The following is a 20,121-nucleotide window of genomic DNA, read 5'->3' on the forward strand; positions in this document are numbered from 1 at the left end:
TTACTAGGGCTCCATTATACTACACTCGGTCAAATGCTGCCTTGATGTCAAGGGCAGTCACTCTCACCTCTGGAATTCAGCTCTTTTGTCCGTGCTTGGACCAAGGTGGTAATGAGGTCTGGAGCCAAGTGGTCCTGGCGGAACCCAAATTGAGCATCGGTGAGCAGGTTATTGGAGAGTAAGTGCTGCTTGATAGCACTGTCGACATCACTTTGCTGATGATTGGGAGTAGACTGATGGGGCGGTAATTGGTCGGATTGGATTTCTCCTGTTTTTTGTGGACAGGACATACCTGGGCAGTTTTCCATATTGTCGGGTCGGTGCCAGTGTTGTATCTGTACTGGTACAGCTGGGCTAGAGGCGTGGCCAGTTCTGGAGCACAAGTCTTCAGCACGACAGCTGGGATATTGTCAGGGCCCATAGCCTTTGCCCTATACAGTGTGCTCAGCCATTTCTTGGTATCACGTAGAGTGAATTGAATTGGCTGAAGACTGGTTTCTATGATGGTGGCGACCTCAGGAGCAGGCCAAGATGGATCATTCATTTGGCAAGTCTGTCTGAAGATGGTCCAGGTTGGCACCTCATTTTTAGGTACGTCTGGTGCTGCTCCTGCATTCCTGCACTCCTCATTGAACCAGGGTTGGCTGCCTGGCTTGATAATGGTAGAGTGAAGGATATGCCAGGCCATGAGGTTGCAGATTGTGTTGGAATACAGTTCTGTTGCTGTTGATAGCCCACAGTGCCACATGGATGCTCAATTTTGACCTGCTAAATCTAGTCTGAATTTATCCCATTTAGCACAGCGGGCATGCCACACAACACGATGGAGGGTGTCTTCAGTGTGAAGATGAGTCTTCATCTCCACAAGAATTGTGCGCTGGTCACTGCTATCAATCCTGTCATGGACAGATGCATCTGTGACAGGTAGATTGGTAAGGACGAGGTCAAGTATGTTTTTCTCTTGTCTTGGTTCTTTCTTTCAGGTCCAGTCTGGTAGCTATGTCCTTCAGGACTTGGCCAGCTCAGTCAGTAGTGGTGCTACTGACCCACACTTGGTGATGGTCATTGAAGCCCCCACTCAGAGTACATTCTAATGTTCAAATTCCACAACGGCAACTGGAGAATTTAAATACGGTTAATTAAATAAATCTGAAATTAAAAAGCTAGCATCAGTAATGGTGACCATGAAACTACTGGATTGTTGTAAAAACTCATTTGGTTCACTAATGTCCTTCAGGGAAGAAGATCTGTTGCCCTTACCCGGTCTGGCCTATATGTGACTTGAGACCCACAGCAATGTGGTTGACTCTTCACTGCCCTCTGACATGACCTAGCAAGCCACTCAGTTGTACTAAACTGCTACAAAGAACAGCAGTTCAAAGTGGCGGCTCACTACCACCCTCTCAAGGGCAATTGGGGATGGGCAATAAATGTCAGCGATGCCACAAATTAAAAAAAAAAATGCCACTAGTCAGGTAATAGCATGGATTCGACAGTACAATAATGCTGCCTCAACATAACTACATAAAGAAGACTGGCAATTTAATTATTGCATGTTATAACAATCATAAAGGCTAGGGAAAGAAGAAGGGGTTGGGGTAGCTTTACTAATCAGAGATAACATAATGGCAGTAGGAAAAAAGGGACATAACTAACAATGATAGAAACAGAATCCATATGGATTGAAATAAAAAAATCAGGGATCCATCATGCTACAGACCACCCAATATTGGAAAAAAGGTGGAGGAAGAAATATGAAATCAAATATGTGAAGTGACTAAAGGACATAGAATAATCATCATGGGAGATTTTAACTACCCCCAAATAATATGGCACGAGGTAGTGTTAGGGGTACAGGGAATGGAGTTTTTACAATGTGTACAGAGCCCCTTTCTTATCCAGTATGTAAAAAGTCCAAGAGAGGGAGCACTGCTGGATCTGGTAATGGGAAATGAACCCAAACAGATAAGAAAACTAAGCTTCGGGGAACATCTAGGAAATAGCAATTACAATGTAAGGTTTAAGAAAGATTGAGAAGCGCACAAGTAAGACAAAGACCAAATTAATACATTGGGAAAAAATGATTTTTTTGGATACGAGAATAAAACTAGGGAAAATAAACTGGAAAAAATTTACTGACAAAGAAACAGAACAGCAGCCATAAAAAGCAAACAAAGCACTGGGGTTCATTTCTAGAGGGATAGAGTTGTAAAGCAAAGTAGTTATGTTAAACTTATAGGGCTAGATTTTCTGGTCCTTTGCACCCCGTAGTGGTGCGAAATGCGGCGGTGAGGTCTCCTGCGTTGGGTTCCGTTTTGCGGCAGCACTGAGCAGCACCACCAGGGATGAGCTGCACTGGGTGTGCAACGTCTCTGTTGCGACACCATCCGAGTTTTAACTCGAACCCGACCCGTACACCTGGAATCGCACCTCGCTTCCCCCCGCTCCCAAGGTGTTCTCGAAGCATGCATGGCCCGGTGCTTTCGTTCGTTCGTTTCCCATTTTTGCACCTTGAAAAGTGTACAATGCCTCCCTTCATGCTGCGGCCCCTGACGCAGGGCCAGGTGGCAAAAATTCCTTACCAAAGCGCAGACTATTCCCGGCCGGTAACTTTCCTGTCCCGCCTCCGTTTTCACCCCGAAAACAGAAAAGCATAAAATCCAGCCCATAAATTATAGAATGTTGGTTTAGACTACATTTGGCGTGGGGCGAACAGTTCTGGTCTCCATATTATTATAAAAAGCACGTAGAAGCACTAGAGAAGGTGCAAAAAAGATTTACTAGGATGATACCAGAACTTACAGGTTATACCCAAACTAATGGGACTAAAGGTGGACAAATCCCCTGGACCTGATGGCCTGCATCCTAGGGTCTTAAAAGAGGTGGCTGCAGAGATAGTGGATGCATTGGTTGTAATCTACCAAAGTCCCTGGATTCTAGAGATGTCCCAGCAGACTGGACAACCGCAAATGTAATGCCTCTATTGAAGAAAGGGGGAGACAGAAAGCAGGAAACTATAGACCAATTAGCCTAACATCTGTCATTGGGAAAATGCTGGAGTCCATCATTAAGGAAGGACATTTAGAAAATCATAATAGTCAAGCAGAGTCAGCACAGTTTTATGAAAGGGAAATTATGTTTGACAAATTTGCTCGAGTTCTTTAAGGATGTAACAAACAGGGTGGATAAAGGGGAACCAGTAGATGTCATGTTTTTGGATTTCCAGAAAGCATTCAATAGTTGCCCCTAGGTTACCTTAACGATGTTAACTGTAACAAGTTCTTGGCTGTTCTGACAATCCGTTAATAACTGCTCAATCCCTCGGCTACGATCTCGAAAGTCCTTTGCACCCAATAGGCCTGTAATTTCCTTGAGGTATTCTGCATTTTCCATCAAGTTTCGTGGAGATGGTTTCCATGTATAATCACGTAAATTCACTGCTCCTTCTGCGATATCCCTGTTTTGAATTAAATCCATAATCATACAATTTCACTTTTGAAGAAAGTTTTGTATAAAAGCTTCTGCTCAAAATACAACCCAAGATGTGCTCACATAAAAAAATGTATTGAAAAGGGATAAGGTTCTCCAAAATGATCTGCATTAGAAAAAAAAGTTACATTTGCCCTTTCTTGATTAAAAATGTACAATGTGGGTTTGATGCTAAAGACTCAGTTTAATTTTTCCTACATGTTCTATCTGCAGCCAACTATAAATATCATTAATTGAGAACCCTACAGTGCATCTAACTACATTGAGAGACAACATTTACTTCAGGTGGCTTGAGGGATGACCAATATGAATAAAGCACTAAAAACTCAATCAGGAGCGGCAACCTAGCTGGGAAGTGAAAAATTAAAACTTAGCCCACATACAAAAATAATTCTGATTCGGGTGATCAATTATATTTTTTAGAAAGTAGCTAACTGTGGAAATGTTTTTGATTTCTTCCTGAGATACACTATTACTACTGTGTCTCCATGGTTACAATTTCTGTTCTGTATCATAGCAATACAGCAGAATAAAGTGGTACATTTTACAGTTACCAGATTATGCAATGATGAAAAATTGCCCAGTATGGTACATCGTACAATACTCTTAAGTTACAAACAATATATATTTTGGGATTAAATATAGATTATGCATGGAAACCATCTCTCTGAAACTTGATGGAAAATGCAGAAAACCTCAAGGAAATTACATGCCTATTGGATGCAAAGGACTTTCAGATCGTAAGACTTTTTTTTTTGGAGAGTGGAAAGTAGAAAGAAGTGAGAAGAAAAAGAAAAAGCGGAGAAAACCCAAACCAGTGGGGATGTCCTGCCTGGGCAGAGTTTCACACCTTCTATCATTTGACCCCTCAACAACACAGGTTAACTAAAGATGTATGGGACAACTTGAGAGAAAATATTTTTAAATTAAATTAGCTGTCTAGTAACTAACAAATTAAAGAATGTAATTTGCAGATAACGTATGGGAGTCAGCAAGATGCTAGATTCAAATATCCCCCCCCGCACCCCCCACCCTGCCTATTACAATAGTTGCATTGGTATGATATATTCTACATACTGTATTCAAATTATAAAAATCATAAAATCCAGGTACATTGAAAAAACTAGAAATTCAGCCACTACATTACAATGTTCTTTTCGCAGAGAGCCAATTATTGATTAACTGCAAAGTAAATTTGATAATACCTTCCTGTTAAACTTTGTACTTCCCTGGAGCTAGATGAAGCTCGCATACTTCCTCCACTACCAGGATGTCGTCTGCCCTTTGCTGATGGGGTATCTAATGGCATTTCTCCAAGGCCCTTAAAGAAATAAAAGCATAATTAGGTCTTTATGAAGAGGAATAATAGGTTAGTGTTAAAAAAGCAAACAACGATTAAAAAAAATTAATCATTGCTTAAAAAAATGTCATGCTATAGCTTAATAAAGTAGCAAAAATATTTTCAAATATTTGCATTAGGAGTGACTGAATTATTGACTGGGGTCCTTAAATACCAACTGTACTGTACCTTTTGTCGAAGATTATTAACAGTATCTCGAATATAAGGCAAGTCCCTGGGTGACAAATGTTTTTCAAACACTTTGTCAAAATCATGGTGAGTCATCATAATAAACAGCATCTTGCGTCCATAGTATCTGTAATATGGTAAGAAGTCACTGAATCACCTACAAAGACTTGTGTTTCAATAACTTAATTACCAAAGTAAAGGGTATGTAACCCAGGGATAATAAACTGCAATCAGAATTCCAGTGGGTTAGATATCTTGACAAAACAGAAACCCAAATAGGGGTGCATCCTACTGATATCCTCAGGCTTTAACCGAATGAAACATTAAAAATCCATTTTTATGCTCAATAAAAAAAATGTGATCAGCAGGCAAGCAGCTAATTTTCTAATCTTGCTAAATAGAGTTTTACAAGATTGAGAAATCTTCCTCCGAGAGTGCCAGGCTACATAGCTAAATAAGAGAACATCTACTATTGGTCTTGAATAATGCTTACATCAGAACACAATAAGAGGATTCAAAAAAGTTAGAATTTCTTTCTCATCTGTGTGGAAACATTCACCCTTGTTAACAGCTAATTTAATTTACTTTGTACTTTTTCTATGCTCAGCAACTTTGGGTCAACTTGGCTCAGTTATTATTCTCACAGAAGCCTGGTTGCATCCTTGGCTAGACTACACTTGGAGTAGTGTGTGCAATTCTGATCTCAATGCTACAAAAAGGCTTGTTTTGAGTGTAAACAAAGGCATAGACCAGTTGGGCCAAATGGTCTGTTTCGAGGCTGTAGATTCTATGTAAAAATTAGTCCTACTGCTGACAAAGTAATCGAAATTGGAAATCTACCATCCTTGGTCTACAAGTTGAATCACTAGATTGTTTTTTAAAACTCACCATTAAAATACATTTACTTGCCTAGTTTCTTGTGATCCATCCTGTGAAAATTTTGCTGCAGCGAGTATAATTCGATCAGTTATATCTTTAATTCCAGATAAAAGCCGTCCTGCTCCCATTCGCTCCACTACATTGACAAGATGCTGTGCAGTACATTTTCTTACCACAGCATTAAGATGGCTGAACAAGAGCAATGAAGATACAATTAAAGATGTGTTAAAATGATAAATTAGTCTGATTTCTGTGTAGTTATGCTAATTAAGTTATCCATTGGTAAACCTTATTAACTAGAATATCAACGAGTCACCAAGGAAACACAACCTTCAGAAGAGGGTAGGAGACATAAATGGGCAGGGAAAAGTAACGAGGGCAACAAATGTTTCTCCAACTACCATACGACTTCCTTATATGGTCGCCTTCAGTTCTGTCAACTAGAGGCCATCAACTGGACTTCAACAATATAAACAAAAGGCTTTATTTATCAGAAAAACTTTTAAAAGTATCCGTCAATAGGATACCAAGGTAAAATAAACACAAGCAAAGCGACAGCAGCTCACAGAAGCCCCACAACAGCCCTGTTTATTTATTTGCCTTGTTGGGAAGTGGCTTTCCTCCATTTGGCACCTTCCCCATTCAATCAGAAATTTGTTGAGAGAAAACGGAGGTGCAAATCTACTTTCTAGAATACTGCCTCCCAAAGAGACGCATTTGACAGCAGCCATATTTTAGATTATCAACTTATGTCCCGAACATGGAATTTTACGTGACACAGGCTTCAAACCCAAAGATAGACTTTGGTTAACATGCAGAACTTGATACGTTATTTTCCTCCTCATTCCTTCCCCCACATCACAGAAGGAACAAATAGAAGAACAGCAAGATTTACAGTCCAACTTTCAGCTTCTGCATGTAATAAACTGGCTACCCTTGAATTTTTCTCTCTTAAAATTCAGTATGTGATTGAATGACTATCCATGTTAGAGTAGTTGTTTAGAGTAGAATAGGAGCAGGAGTAGGCCATACGGCCCCTCGAGCCCGCTCCGCCATTTAATACGATCATGGCTGATCCGATCATTGACTTAGGTCCACTTCCCTGACCGCTCCCCATAACCCCTTATCGGTTAAGAAACTGTCTATCTCTGTCTTAAATTTATTCAATGACCCAGCTTCCACAGCTCTCTGAGGCAGCGAATTCTGCAGTTTTAAATGGGCGGCCCCTTATTCTAAGATTATGCCCCCGAGTTCTAATCTCCCCTATCAGTGGAAACATCCTCGCTGCATCCACCTTGTCAAGCCCCCTCATAATCTTATACGTTTCGATAAGATCACCGCTCATTCTTCTGAATTCCAATGAGTACAAGCCCAACTTACTCAACCTTTCCTCATAAGTCAACCCACTCATCTCCGGAATCAACCTAGTGAGCCTTCTCCGAACTGCCTCCAAAGCAAGTATATCCTTTCTTAAATATGGAGGAAACCAAAACCGTACACAGTATTCCAGGTGTGGCCTCACCAATACCCTATATAACTGTAGCAAGACTTCCTTGCTTTTATACTCCATCCCCTTTGCAATAAAGGCTTTTTGTATCCTCCTCACACATTGCTTTTCCTCCCATCTTTGTATCATCAGCAAACTTGGCTACGTTACACTCGGTCTCTTCTTCCAAGTCGTTAATATAGATTGTAAATAGTTCTGGTCCTAGCACTGATCCCTGCGGCACCCCATTAGTTACTGATTGCCAACCCGAGAATGAACCATTTATCCCGACTCTCTGTTTACTGTTAGTTAACCAATCCTCTATCCATGCTAATATATTACCCCCAACCCCGTGAACTTTTATCCTGTGCAGTAACCTTTTATGTGGCACCATGTCAAATGTCTTCTGGAAGTCCAAATACACCACATCCACTGGTTCCTCTTTATCCACCCTGTTAGTTACATCCTCAAAGAATTCCAGCAAATTTGTCAAACATGACTTCCCTTTCATAAATCCATGCTGAATCTGCCTGACTGAATTATGCTTTTCCAAATGTCCTGCTACTGCTTCTTTAATAATGGACTCCAACATTGTCCCAACCACAGATGTTAGGCTAACTGGTCTATAGTTTCCTTCTTTTTGTCTGCCTCCTTTTTTTTTTTTTTAAATAGGGGGGTTAGATTTGCAGTTTTCCAATCTGCTGGGACCTCCCCAGAATCCAGGGAATTTTGGTAAATTACAACCAATACATCCACTATTCCTGCCGCTACTTCTCAAGACCCTAGGATGCATGTTACCTACTAGATTAGTATTACAGAGGCCTGCACAATAATGCAGAGAACACAAGTTCAAATCCCACTATGGCAGTTTGGGAATTTGAATTCTGTACAGGGCACCATGAAGTTGTTGGCCACACCAATCTGGTTGCTCCTTAACTGCCTTCTCAAGAGGCATAGCAAACCAACCCAGTTATATCAAACTTTCTCATTAAAGAAATCCCAGCCGTGTCAGTGACATCCAAATCCCAAGAATGAATTTTGAAAATTCACAGATAATGAACATGGTAGGCAGACACGCACCAGAGCTTCCTGAAGTTAAAATTTTCTTTTAAAAAAGGGACTTTGTATAAAGCCAACTAAAAATTCAAAACAATTCAAAAAGATGTTACATAACGATCTCTCACTCAGGCTCAAAAAGTATTCTAGTATTGATTGAAAAAAGGTTTCACATGCTCATGGGGGCATTCAAGTGAATCCGACAATGGGAGCAAAGATTTGATGTTTGCTGTGTTAGGGCACTTTCCCATGTACTGCAAAAATAGGAAGACTCAGTGCATGGGGAAAGGCGTCAGAGATTTCAATTTCATTTTTTTTTAAACCGATGAAGTTAGACTATTAGAATAAAATACATAAAATAAAATATTTAATTTTCACAATGAACACTTTTGATCTCTGCGAATCATATCAACTAGATTCTTCAACAAGAATCAAAGGAAATAAAACAGAAACAGTAATATTTTTCTGTTAAAATATACATATTAAAATAAGTGTTATGTTTACTTCAGTCCGCCATTTATTAAGGATGAAAGTGCTCGTGCTGGGGTAACGTTGATGACCATTGCATTCAGTGCTTTGTCCACATCCTCTCGTATGAAGGCATTAGATTCACTTGCTTTGTGCAAAAGGATTTTAACACTATTGTCCAGCTCCTGATCCATATTCTTCTTGAAAACTGTGAACATGTCTCCTAAGCAGAGCACTGCTACTCGTGAAACACCAGAGCGTAGGTTTTTCACCTATAAATAGAAAATACAGAGTTAATTATGAAAATACAGCTTATGGAAAATTTAAAAATGTAAATTCTGTTCCTAAATTAAGCATCATTTTACTATATTTGCCTACTTTGAGTTTATACAGGTTTCAATATTAAAAAAGAATTTGCATTTATATTGCACCTTGAACATACTCCGCATGTTAAGTGTTTCACAGCCAATTAATTACTTTTGATGTAAGTCACTTATGTAGGTAAATATAGAAAGGTCCCACAAACAGCAAATGAGATTAACAACCAGATAATCTGTTTTTGCTAGTGTTAGGAAGAATGTTGGCCATGACACTGGTGGGTGATGATGACAGCGGGGAGTGGGGTTACAAGCAAACAGGGATTTGGTTTAACAATTCATCTAAAAGATGGCCCCTCCAAAAATGCAGCACTCTTTCTCTGATAGTTCACTGAAGTGACAGCCTAGATTTTAGACTGCATATAGTGACACTACTATTCCTGGCCAGAATGGAGATGATTGGGTAATTCCCCCTAACCATTTATCTAACACGGAGGGGGGAGGTCTCATCATTTACCCCTCTTCGGGATTATGGCATATGTTTAGATATTGAGTAGGGAAGGATGCAGGTCCACACACGAAAGATCAATAATGCTAACTGAAAAGAATCTCAGTCAGATCTGAAATTTGTAATCGGATACCAGTGCAATTTGTATATTTGGGTTTCTCACTGTATTATTTGTATTTTAAAAGAGCACCCATTGTTTGAATAGACAGGAGTTTCAACTTATTTTTAGGAATTAGGAACAGGAGTTGGCCATTCAGCCCCTCACACTGTCTATGTCCGGCTCCCATCTGCACTACTTACTGTCCCTCCTAACTTGGTGTCATCTGCAAAGTTAGACATACGACTCTCTATTTCTTCAAAGTCATTAAGAAATATGATGAAAAGTTGAGGTCCCAGAACAGATCCCGCCATTAAGAGTTTGTACCTTTTATCTGCATTCTCCGTTTCCTACCTACCAACCTATTTCCAACCCATATCAAAAGGCTACCTTCAATTCCATGCGCTCTCATTTTCAGTAAAATTTGCTGTGCAATTAGAATAATTTTACAACTATATGAAAAATAATTGTGATTAATATCCATTTTTCAGATTGCTGCCCCAATTTTGATGCTGAAATTTTATTTGAACATATTTTATCCTGGTTTCGCACATTAAAAAGTTAGTATGGTCATTAAATTCTCATGAGAAAAACTTAAAGTAATAACCTCTTGAACAACAGCAAAGACAGCCTCATGTAGTCTTATTGTTAACACATCTGAGTGGTATGTAGACAGACATCGGATACAATTGATGCCTTCAATTTTCTTCTCCCTGTGAAAACATTGAAAAATGAATTAGGAATATTAAATTAGATTCTATGTACCAATGATAAACACGAGGAATACCCAAAAAATTACTATTCTAAAAAGTTGGAAGACAACAATCTCATTCAATGCCCTCTAAAGCAATTTTTAAAAGGAAAAAAAGTATTTAGGGGTGGGGGGGGACAGGGAAAGAGTACTTTGTTAAAAGTACTCCCTCATTTTAGATTATAGCGGTTGCAGATCAGCTCTCAAACCGTCCTAAAATATGGTTTCTCATTTCCTGTAGAACCACTCAGATGCACTACATTGGTGACACCCTTGGAGCAACCTAGCAGGGAGCGTGAACAGATTTGAAAGTCTTCATGAAGAAAACTGATATTTTCATAGTAAAGTGTTTCGTGGTGTTCCAGCAAGCTGTATCAATCCAGCGTTTTGAAGATTAAACATTGAAAACCAAAGGTATAGTATAGTGTCTATTTTAAATGTGAATGGTATAGATCTTACATAAGAGCATATCGTATATAATTAAAGGTAGTAACATCTTACTCAGCGGACCACTACATAGGTATGATTGGTTACAGATATCTAAAATTAGGTTTATTACACCAGCTTTAATAAAGAATATGAAAGCTTGGCTGATCTAATGCAGATCATATAACCACAGTACAGTAAATTGTAATGTTAATTAAAAAAAACCTCAAACCATACCAGTCTTCTTCACATAAACGTTTAAGAGCTTCTGATAGTGCAAGGTCTGGTTTGGAGAAAGGTCTCAATTCAGTTGGATCTACAACCTCAGGACTAGGCAAAACTGATGGTGTTTGATCTCTGCGTGATGCTCTGGGACCTGGCGAGTTCTCCCCTCCTATTAGGGGGAGTAAAAGATTGTATGTAATTTTTTAAAAATCACATTTTGATTTTATTCATCATCATTGCACATAATAATTTTGGATTCAGTTTTAAATTACTCAAATTTTGAGAACCTATATATAACATAAAAATTAAAACATTTTGAAGAAAGGATTCTATTTTACAATACATAACCAAAATACAAATCAACTATGTTCTTAAACGTCCTAAAAGCTTGGAGCTTCACTGTAATTATTAAGGATGTCATAGCAGTGCATTTGGAAAGAGGTAATATGATAGGTCCAAGTCAGCATGGATTTGTGAAAGGGAAATCATGCTTGACAAATCTTCTGGAATTTTTTGAGGATGTTTCCAGTAGAGTGGACAAGGGAGAACCAGTTGATGTGGTGTATTTGGACTTTCAGAAGGCTTTCGACAAGGTCCCACACAAGAGATTAATGTGCAAAGTTAAAGCACATGGGATTGGGGGTAGTGTGCTGACATGGATTGAGAACTGGTTGTCAGACAGGAAGCAAAGAGTAGGAGTAAATGGGGACTTTTCAGAATGGCAGGCAGTGACTAGTGGGGTACCGCAAGGTTCTGTGCTGGGGCCCCAGCTGTTTACACTGTACATTAATGATTTAGACGAGGGGATTAAATGTAGTATCTCCAAATTTGCGGATGACACTAAGTTGGGTGGCAGTGTGAGCTGCGAGGAGGATTCTATGAGGCTGCAGAGCGACTTGGATAGGTTAGGTGAGTGGGCAAATGCATGGCAGATGAAGTATAATGTGTATAATGTGAGGTTATCCACTTTGGTGGTAAAAACAGAGAGACAGACTATTATCTGAATGGTGACAGATTAGGAAAAGGGGAGGTGCAAAGAGACCTGGGTGTCATGGTACATCAGTCATTGAAGGTTGGCATGCAGGTACAGCAGGCGGTTAAGAAAGCAAATGGCATGTTGGCCTTCAAAGCGAGGGGATTTGAGTACAAGGGCAGGGAGGTGTTGCTACAATTGTACAGGGCCTTGGTGAGGCCACACCTGGAGTATTGTGTACAGTTTTGGTCTCCTAACCTGAGGAAGGACATTCTTGCTATTGAGGGAGTGCAGCGAAGGTTCACCAGACTGATTCCCGGGATGGCGGGACTGACCTATCAAGAAAGACTGGATCAACTGGGCTTGTATTCACTGGAGTTCAGAAGAATGAGAGGGGACCTCATAGAAACGTTTAAAATTCTGACGGGGTTAGACAGGTTAGATGCAGGAAGAATGTTCCCAATGTTGGGGAAGTCCAGAACCAGGGGACACAGTCTAAGGATAAGGGGGAAGCCATTTAGGACCGAGATGAGGAGGAATTTCTTCACCCAGAGAGTGGTGAACCTGTGGAATTCTCTACCACAGAAAGTTGTTGAGGCCAATTCACTAAATATATTCAAAAAGGAGTTAGATGAAGTCCTTACTACTAGGGGAATCAAGGGGTATGGTGAGAAAGCAGGAATGGGGTACTGAAGTTGCATGTTCAGCCATGAACTCATTGAATGGCGGTGCAGGCTAGAAGGGCCGAATGGCCTACTCCTGCACCTATTTTCTATGTTTCAATGTTTCTAAGGTTAAAAGAGACCATTCAAAAAATAGTTTTGGTGTTTTGAAATAAAAAAAAAATGTTCTTACAGAACCCTACTGATGGGAATGTCTATTTTCCATGTCATCACTGAAAATTATTTTCCCGCCTATCATAAAATGATACAGCACAGAAGGCGGCCATTCGCCCATCGTGCTCTTTGTTAGAGCTATCCAATTAATCCCACTCCCCTACTCATTCCCTATAGCCCTGTAATTTTTTCCTTTCAAGTATTTATCCAATTCTCTTTTGAATGTTACTATTGGATCTGCTTCCTCCAGCCTTTCAGGCAGTGCATTCCAGATCACAACAACTCACTGTGTAAAACATTGTTTCCTCATGTTGCCTCTGTCTTTTTTTTTAAGGTCACCAGAAATGTGTGTCCTCTGGTTTTGCCATTGGAAGTTTCTTTATTTACTTTTATCAAAATCGTTCATGATTTTGAACACCTCTATTAAATCTCCTCTTAACCTTCTCTGCTCTAAGGAGAACAACCCCAGCTTCTCCACACAAATTCCTTATCCCTGATACCATTCTAGTAAATCTCTTTTGCACCAACTTCAAGGCCTTGACATCCTTCCTAAAGTGTGGTGCTCGGAATTCAACACAATACTCCAGCTGATGCCTCATATGTACAGTAGACACCTCAAGTCGCTGGAAAAATACCACCAACGATGTCTCCGCAAGATCTTACAAATCCCCTGGGAGGACAGACGCACCAACGTTAGCGTCCTCGACCAGGCCAACATCCCCAGCATTGAAGCACTAACCACACTTGATCCGCTCCACTGGGCAGGCCACATTGTTCGCATGCCAGACACGAGACTCCCAAAGCAAGCACTCTTCTCGGAACTCCTTCACAGCAAACGAGCCAAAGGTGGGCAGAGGAAACATTACAAGGACACTCTCAAAGCCTCCCTGATAAAGTGCAACATCCCCACTGACACCTGGGAGTCCCTGGCCAAAGACCACCCATGTGGAGGAAGTGCACCCGGGAGGGTGCTGAGCACCTCGAGTCTCAGCACCGAGAGCATGCAGAAATCAAGCAGGCAGCGGAAAGAGCATGAGGCAAACCAGTCCTACCCATCCTTTCCCTCAACGACTATCTGTCCCACCTGTGACAGGGACTGTGGTTTTCGTATTGGACTGTTCAGCCACCTAAGGACTCATTTTTAGAGTGAAAGCAAGTCTTCCTCGATTCCGAGGGACTGCTTATGAAGAAATGATGATGATCACCAGTGTTTTAGAAAGGTTTAGCATAACTTCCTTGCTTTTGTACTTTATTAGTAAAGCCCATGATGCCATATGATTTTTTAAACAGCCTTCTCAACTTAGTCAAAGATTTATGTACATACACCCCAGCGCTCTCTGTTTCTGCAACCCCTTTAAAATTGTACCACTTCGTTTATATTGCCTCTTATTTTTCTTAGGAAATGTATTACTTCCCACTTTTCTGCGTTAAATTTCATTTACCATGTGTCTGCCCATTTCACCAGTCTGTCTATGTCCTCCTGAAGTCTGTTACTAACCTCCTCATAATTTACTACATTTCTAAGTTTCATAACATATACAAATTTTAAAATTATGCCCTGTATACCCAAGCCTAGGCCATTAATAGCAGCAAAAAGAGCAGTGGTCCTAATACTAAATCCTGGGGAACACCACTCATTTCCTTTAGTCTGAAATACAACCAACCACTCAGTATTACTCTTTGCCTTCTGTCCCTTATACAATTTTGTATCCATGCTTCTACTGTCCCTTTATGCCATGGGCTTTCATTTTGCTAACAAGTCCATTATGTGGTACTTTGTCAAACGCCTTTTGAAAATCCATATACACATCATCAACTGGATTACCCTCATCAACCCTCTCCGTTCCTTCATCAAAGAACTTGATTAAGTTAGTCAAACACAACTTGCCTTTAATAAATTCATGCTGACTTTCATTTATTAGCCCATACTTTTCTAAATGCCAATTCATTTTGTCACAGATTATGGTCTCAATGTATCCCCACCAACGACATTAGGCTTCATGGCCTGTAGCTGCCAGGTTTATCCCTCTTCCCCTTTTTTAAACAGGGGTGTAACATTTGCAATCTTTCAGTCCTATGGAACCATATTTAAGGAGGATTGGATGATTAAAGCCAGAGCCTCCACATATTTCCATCCTTCCTCAGTAATCTAGGGTGCATCCCACCTGGACCAGATGACTTTTCTACTTTGAGGACTGCCAACCTTTTAAGTATCTCCTCTTTATATATTTTTATCCTATCCAATATTGCTGCTGCCTCCTCCTTTACTGCTACATTGGCATCTAGTGAAGACAGATGTAAAATACTCATTTAGTACCTCAGCCAGGTTCACAAGATCTCCTTTTTGGTTCCTAATAGGCCTCACCCTTCTACTACTCATAAGTTTATTAAAAACTTTTAGGTTCCCTTTTATGTTAGCCACGAATACCTTCTCTTTGCCCCTTATTCGCTTTTTAAGATCTGCTCTAAAATCTAAAATTAAAAAAAATGTTTACAAAGGCATCTGAAGCCAAGGGTTGTGCATCTGAAATATCAATAACCTGTGTTTTCTTTTTCTAGATGCTGACTGACCCCTTGTGCATTTCCAGCATTTTATGTTTTTATTAATGGTCAATGTGTCCTGCACTGAATCTCATCACTACAGGATAAATGAAGGTGACTGAGGTTGTTAGTAGACTACAGGAACAGTAAAACAGAAAATAAAAACAGGTAAAGATGGGAAATGGAGAAATTAATGTAGAGAAGAAACAGAATGACAAATAAAACTAGACGGTGACATTCAATGGAATGAAAAACCACCAGTTAGACATTGGCCTGGAATTTATGGTCAAGTCGTACCTCCAGAGTACACCTCTGACCCAATAAAAAGATTTGCACTTACCTTCAGGCTCCCGGGCTTCGGAGATTTTAGGTCCTGGGCCTCCAGGTACCCGCCTGCACAAAGGCCACGGATCCCAGGGATGTGAGTGGTTAGGAGGCGTCCCTGGGACCACGTGGGCCAATCAGAGAGGAGGATTCCTAATATGTTAATGGAGATTTCATTTATGAACGGATTCCCCAAAAGCATGAGGAATCATTAAATAATTAAGTAATTGATACAACTGGAATAAAAATAAATGCTCCCATTTTCAAATTTAAATAAAAGTCCTTTTAATAAAGCACATTTTTTGAAAAATAATTGTAAACATTTTAATCCGGGCCAAAATTTATATTAATTATAAGTGGGAGAAATTTGTCTGCTTAGTGCTTCCCGTTAGCGCCTGGGAAGGGCGCTTAAGGATTAACGGCTGGACGTGGTGACTGCAGTGACACCCGGGAACTTCAGTGCCGGTTTAGCGCTGGTGCTAACTCTTACTGCCTGGGCCCCTAGCACCTTGCAGACTGTAATGTCATAAAGTGCACAGCTGCTCCCCAAATGTGAAATTGCCTCCTGCCCCATGCTGTATCGTCGGGCGCGAACAACAGCAGGAAGAAGAGGTGTTATCAACGAGGCTGGCCGCTTGGCATGCACGAATTAAAGGGAATGGTTTTCAGGTAGGCCAACCATCATTATTTGCACCAGTCTGGTGCCTGCTCAAAGTTTTTGATGTTTCATTGCTGCAAGATGTCCAAGCCCTCCACTTTGAGAGTGTGTTTGGGTGTGTAATGGTCGTCACGCAGGTTGCCTTGCAACGTAGGGTGTGCACCATCACTGGGCCCTTCCATTTAAACAAGGGAATCAGCCTCTGATGCCGTTAGCAATGCATTGCAAATTGTTCAACGCTCTACCGCTACCGCACCACTCTGACTTTAGAGCCCTAAAAGAAGTGGTTAACGTTTGATTTAGTGCTCCACTTCGCTCTTGGAGCACTAAAATTGAATTTCCCAACAGGAGAGAATCATTAGCGCTTGCCGCTACTTTTCAAAAGTTAACGCCCCGACTGGGGCGCTACAGAATTTCTAGCCCTAAATGTTTGTGCACGGTTTTTTATTTTTACATTTTTAATGTAAGATTTATATTAACTCTTATGCTGGTAAAAGCAGGTCCTACTCCTGCTTTTACTGGGCGCAAGGGTTTTGTGGAGATTTGCTGGGCAGTAGTTCTTGCTGGGCCTTTTCTGATGGCTTATGAGTGACAAATATGAAGCAGTAACTGTATAAATGAAACAGTTCTGGGTTCCTTCACATTAAAGCACAGTGCCACTTCTACAACTCAGTAACACAAACTGGGCTTGGCTGGAGGTTTCACATTCCATCAAATACTCCCTTTTAGGCCTCAATTCTAACTTTAGATTTAATAGCTACTCCTTACCAGAATTTGGTGAGCTGGAAGTTCGATTTTTCCTCATACTTGTACTGTGTTTGAATTGCGATGGACTAAGAGTGGCTGTTTCTACAGGTGAAGAATCAGTTTTCAACTTAAGAAAAACATCACCGCTAATGCTCAAACCTAAAAAGACAAATACTGTCTTAAGTTAAAATTTTAAGTTATAAATTCTTTGAATTTAGAAACTTACAAATCACCATTCAACTCCTCTAATATCAGTTCTGATTTTCAAAAAATATACAAAATTGAAACCAGGTAAGAGCACAATCAATGTTCATTTCATTAATATGAAATTGTAAGAACTGTATCAAAAACCCTCCCCGAAAAAAACAAAAATTTCAATCGTGGCTAGAATCTCCATACTGTGGTTCTTCCTGGTTAACAGACCATGCTGGTGAAGTTTACATTGTGACAAGATATTTCTTTGCCAATTTCCTTCCTTTCCACAGTTGATGAGGTCCAGAATGTGGAAGATCTCTTAACAAACCATTTATACATTATTGAGAAGATAACCAATGTTCATAAACAAAAGTGTATTGCACAAAGGGAACAATCCCACCTGAAACTGCTTATAAAGTTTATTCAAAATATTAAATGTTTTCAAGTTAATGTTTGGAAAGACTTAGTTAGCCAGCACCTCAACATGATCATCTGTACTATTGGTAGTAAGGAGGAATTTAAAATAAATTAAACAAGTAGAATTTTGCAATAGACTTAATGAATTATTAACCCCTAGGATGATGCCAATGAGACCTATTTGTCAACAATCACATCGCTGGGCCAAAGAATGACCTCATTGTGTAAAAGGAGTGTCCAATGTCATGCTGAAGGGGAAAAAATTAAAAGATTGATAGTCAATTTAAAGACACAATCAGGTTAATTCTCTATGTCCTGAGCCTTGGTTGCTGAAAAACCATCTTTAGAGCCAATTTTCTACAAACACCAATTTTGGATGTTGTGGGAGCCACTTCCAGAATCAACAACTTGCAATATACCACCTTTAATGTAGAAAAATGCCCCAGAGTTCAGAGGAAAATGGGCGTTGAGCCAAAGAAGGAAAGATTAGGAGGGGCGACCAAAAGTTTGGTCAAAGAAGCGATGGTTTTAAAGGAGGAATTGGAGGGTAAAAGCAGAGGGATTTAGAAAGAAAATTCCAGAGCGTGGAATCTAGGCAGCTGGAGGCACAGCCATCAATGGTGAGGCAAAGGGGGGTGGTGATGTACAAGAGGCCAGAGTCAGAGGAGCAGAGAGTTCGGGAATGGAGGAGCTGTTGTAGGGCTGGAAGAAGTATCAGAGGTATAGAAGGCACTGGGGGACCAGGAGCTAATGTTCTACATTGGGGATGGGAGCGATGGGCTAGCGGGGTATAGCGAAGGATAGAAAATGAAGAGCAGAGTTTTAGTTAAACATAAAGTTAAGGCAAGATTGGATGCTAACCAGGTGATCATTGGAGTGATCAGGTCAGGAGGTGACAGTCATGCATGAAGGTTTCAGCAGCAAGATAGGCTGAGGTCAGGGCAGATGCAGGCAATGTTAGAGGTGGAACTATGTCCTCAGAGGATATGGTGTCTGAAACTCAGCTCGGTATTGAACAAAATGCTGAAATCGTGAGAAGTCAGGTTCGATCTAAGACAGCAGCCAGGAAAAGAGATGGAGTCTGTGGTGAGGTTCTGGAGTCTAAGGCAGGGCTTAAGATGATGTGTTTGGTCTTCCAATGTTTATCTGGAGCAAGTAAAGACTCGTCCAAGACGATGTCAGGCAAGCAGTCGGACAGTACAGAGGTAGTGGAGGATGTTAGATCTCGGATCAATTTACAGAAAAGAACTCGCCTTCTTTGACCTTATTGGCTCAATTGAAAGTCTTTTAACGTTTTACTGGCTCGCTACCCAAGGTCCGAAAATGTCAAGTTGATTGATGAGTTAATGCAACATGCCGAACTGCATGTAGCAGCCTTGACTTGGGGGTCTGTGAATTTTCACAGTCTGTCTAAATGAGCCTGTTTGAATACTCTATCAGAGGGGTATAGCTAGGTGGCATTGATTTACATGTGGAAACTGTCCCTACATCTATGGACAAAGGGCAGATTTTAGATGAGGGGGCCCAAGGATAGAGTCACGGGAATTCTGGTGGGTACACTGCAGGAGTGAGAAGAGAAGCCATTGTTTGAGATGCTGACCCCGATATTTATGAGGAGCCAGGGAGGAAGCGGAGGGGAGGGTGTGGGGGACACTCAGGAGTATGGGTTTCCCAGAGATCCTGCCAAATCTTTTTGACTCCGTTTCCCAGCCTGCAGCCAGGCAGATTGAGAGGCTGGCTGTCGGGCAGGCAGGTCTGTGGCATTGGGCCTGGCCCACAAGCAGTGCTGCAAAGATACTCACCTGAAGGATCCAGCCCTTCTCACCTCCTTTCAGCTGTCGGGTTTCCCGAGCCCTGGGAAACCTGGCCTGCAGGCGTTAAAACTAAAACTCTGGCTAAATTTGAGGCAAACAGCTGCATTAAAATATTTTAATACTGGACCCACTGTGAAAACCAGGCGGGATGCCGGACCCACTTTGAAAACCAGGCAGGTTGGGGTCAGGCCGGGTCTCCGATTTTTCCATTTTTAAAATGACCCCGCTGTGTCTGTGATTGGATAGGTAAAAGTGGAACCAAGTGAAGGCAGTCCCACTCAGTTGGGCAATGAGAGGTCAAGATGGGATAATGCACAATGGTCACGCTCACAGAAAATAATATACTATGAGTTAGAAGAGGAAGGGGAAAAAAAGGAAGATAGGGA

At 40.8% G+C, this 20,121-nt stretch overlaps 1 protein-coding gene across 7 annotated transcripts in view; it reads right to left on the minus strand.

Annotated features, from left to right (window-relative positions):
* LOC139263395 (TOG array regulator of axonemal microtubules protein 1) overlaps positions 1-20,121 on the minus strand; it is a 175,165-nt gene that overhangs the window by 33,522 nt on the left and 121,522 nt on the right. For 6 of the 7 annotated variants that reach the window (XM_070879430.1, XM_070879427.1, XM_070879425.1 and 3 more), the window contains 8 exons: positions 17,331-17,468; positions 11,243-11,399; positions 10,436-10,541; positions 8,943-9,178; positions 5,927-6,085; positions 5,018-5,144; positions 4,695-4,810; positions 3,256-3,457 (listed from right to left, as the gene is read on the minus strand). In XM_070879430.1, the coding sequence (XP_070735531.1) occupies positions 3,256-3,457; positions 4,695-4,810; positions 5,018-5,144; positions 5,927-6,085; positions 8,943-9,178; positions 10,436-10,541; positions 11,243-11,399; positions 17,331-17,468 (1,241 nt within the window). The remainder of the gene's footprint in view (positions 1-3,255; positions 3,458-4,694; positions 4,811-5,017; positions 5,145-5,926; positions 6,086-8,942; positions 9,179-10,435; positions 10,542-11,242; positions 11,400-17,330; positions 17,469-20,121) is intronic. The other variant, XM_070879426.1, reaches the window with a different exon arrangement.

The sequence above is a fragment of the Pristiophorus japonicus genome, chromosome 4 (assembly GCF_044704955.1).
Source record: "Pristiophorus japonicus isolate sPriJap1 chromosome 4, sPriJap1.hap1, whole genome shotgun sequence".
Taxonomy (NCBI): Eukaryota; Metazoa; Chordata; class Chondrichthyes; family Pristiophoridae; genus Pristiophorus; species Pristiophorus japonicus.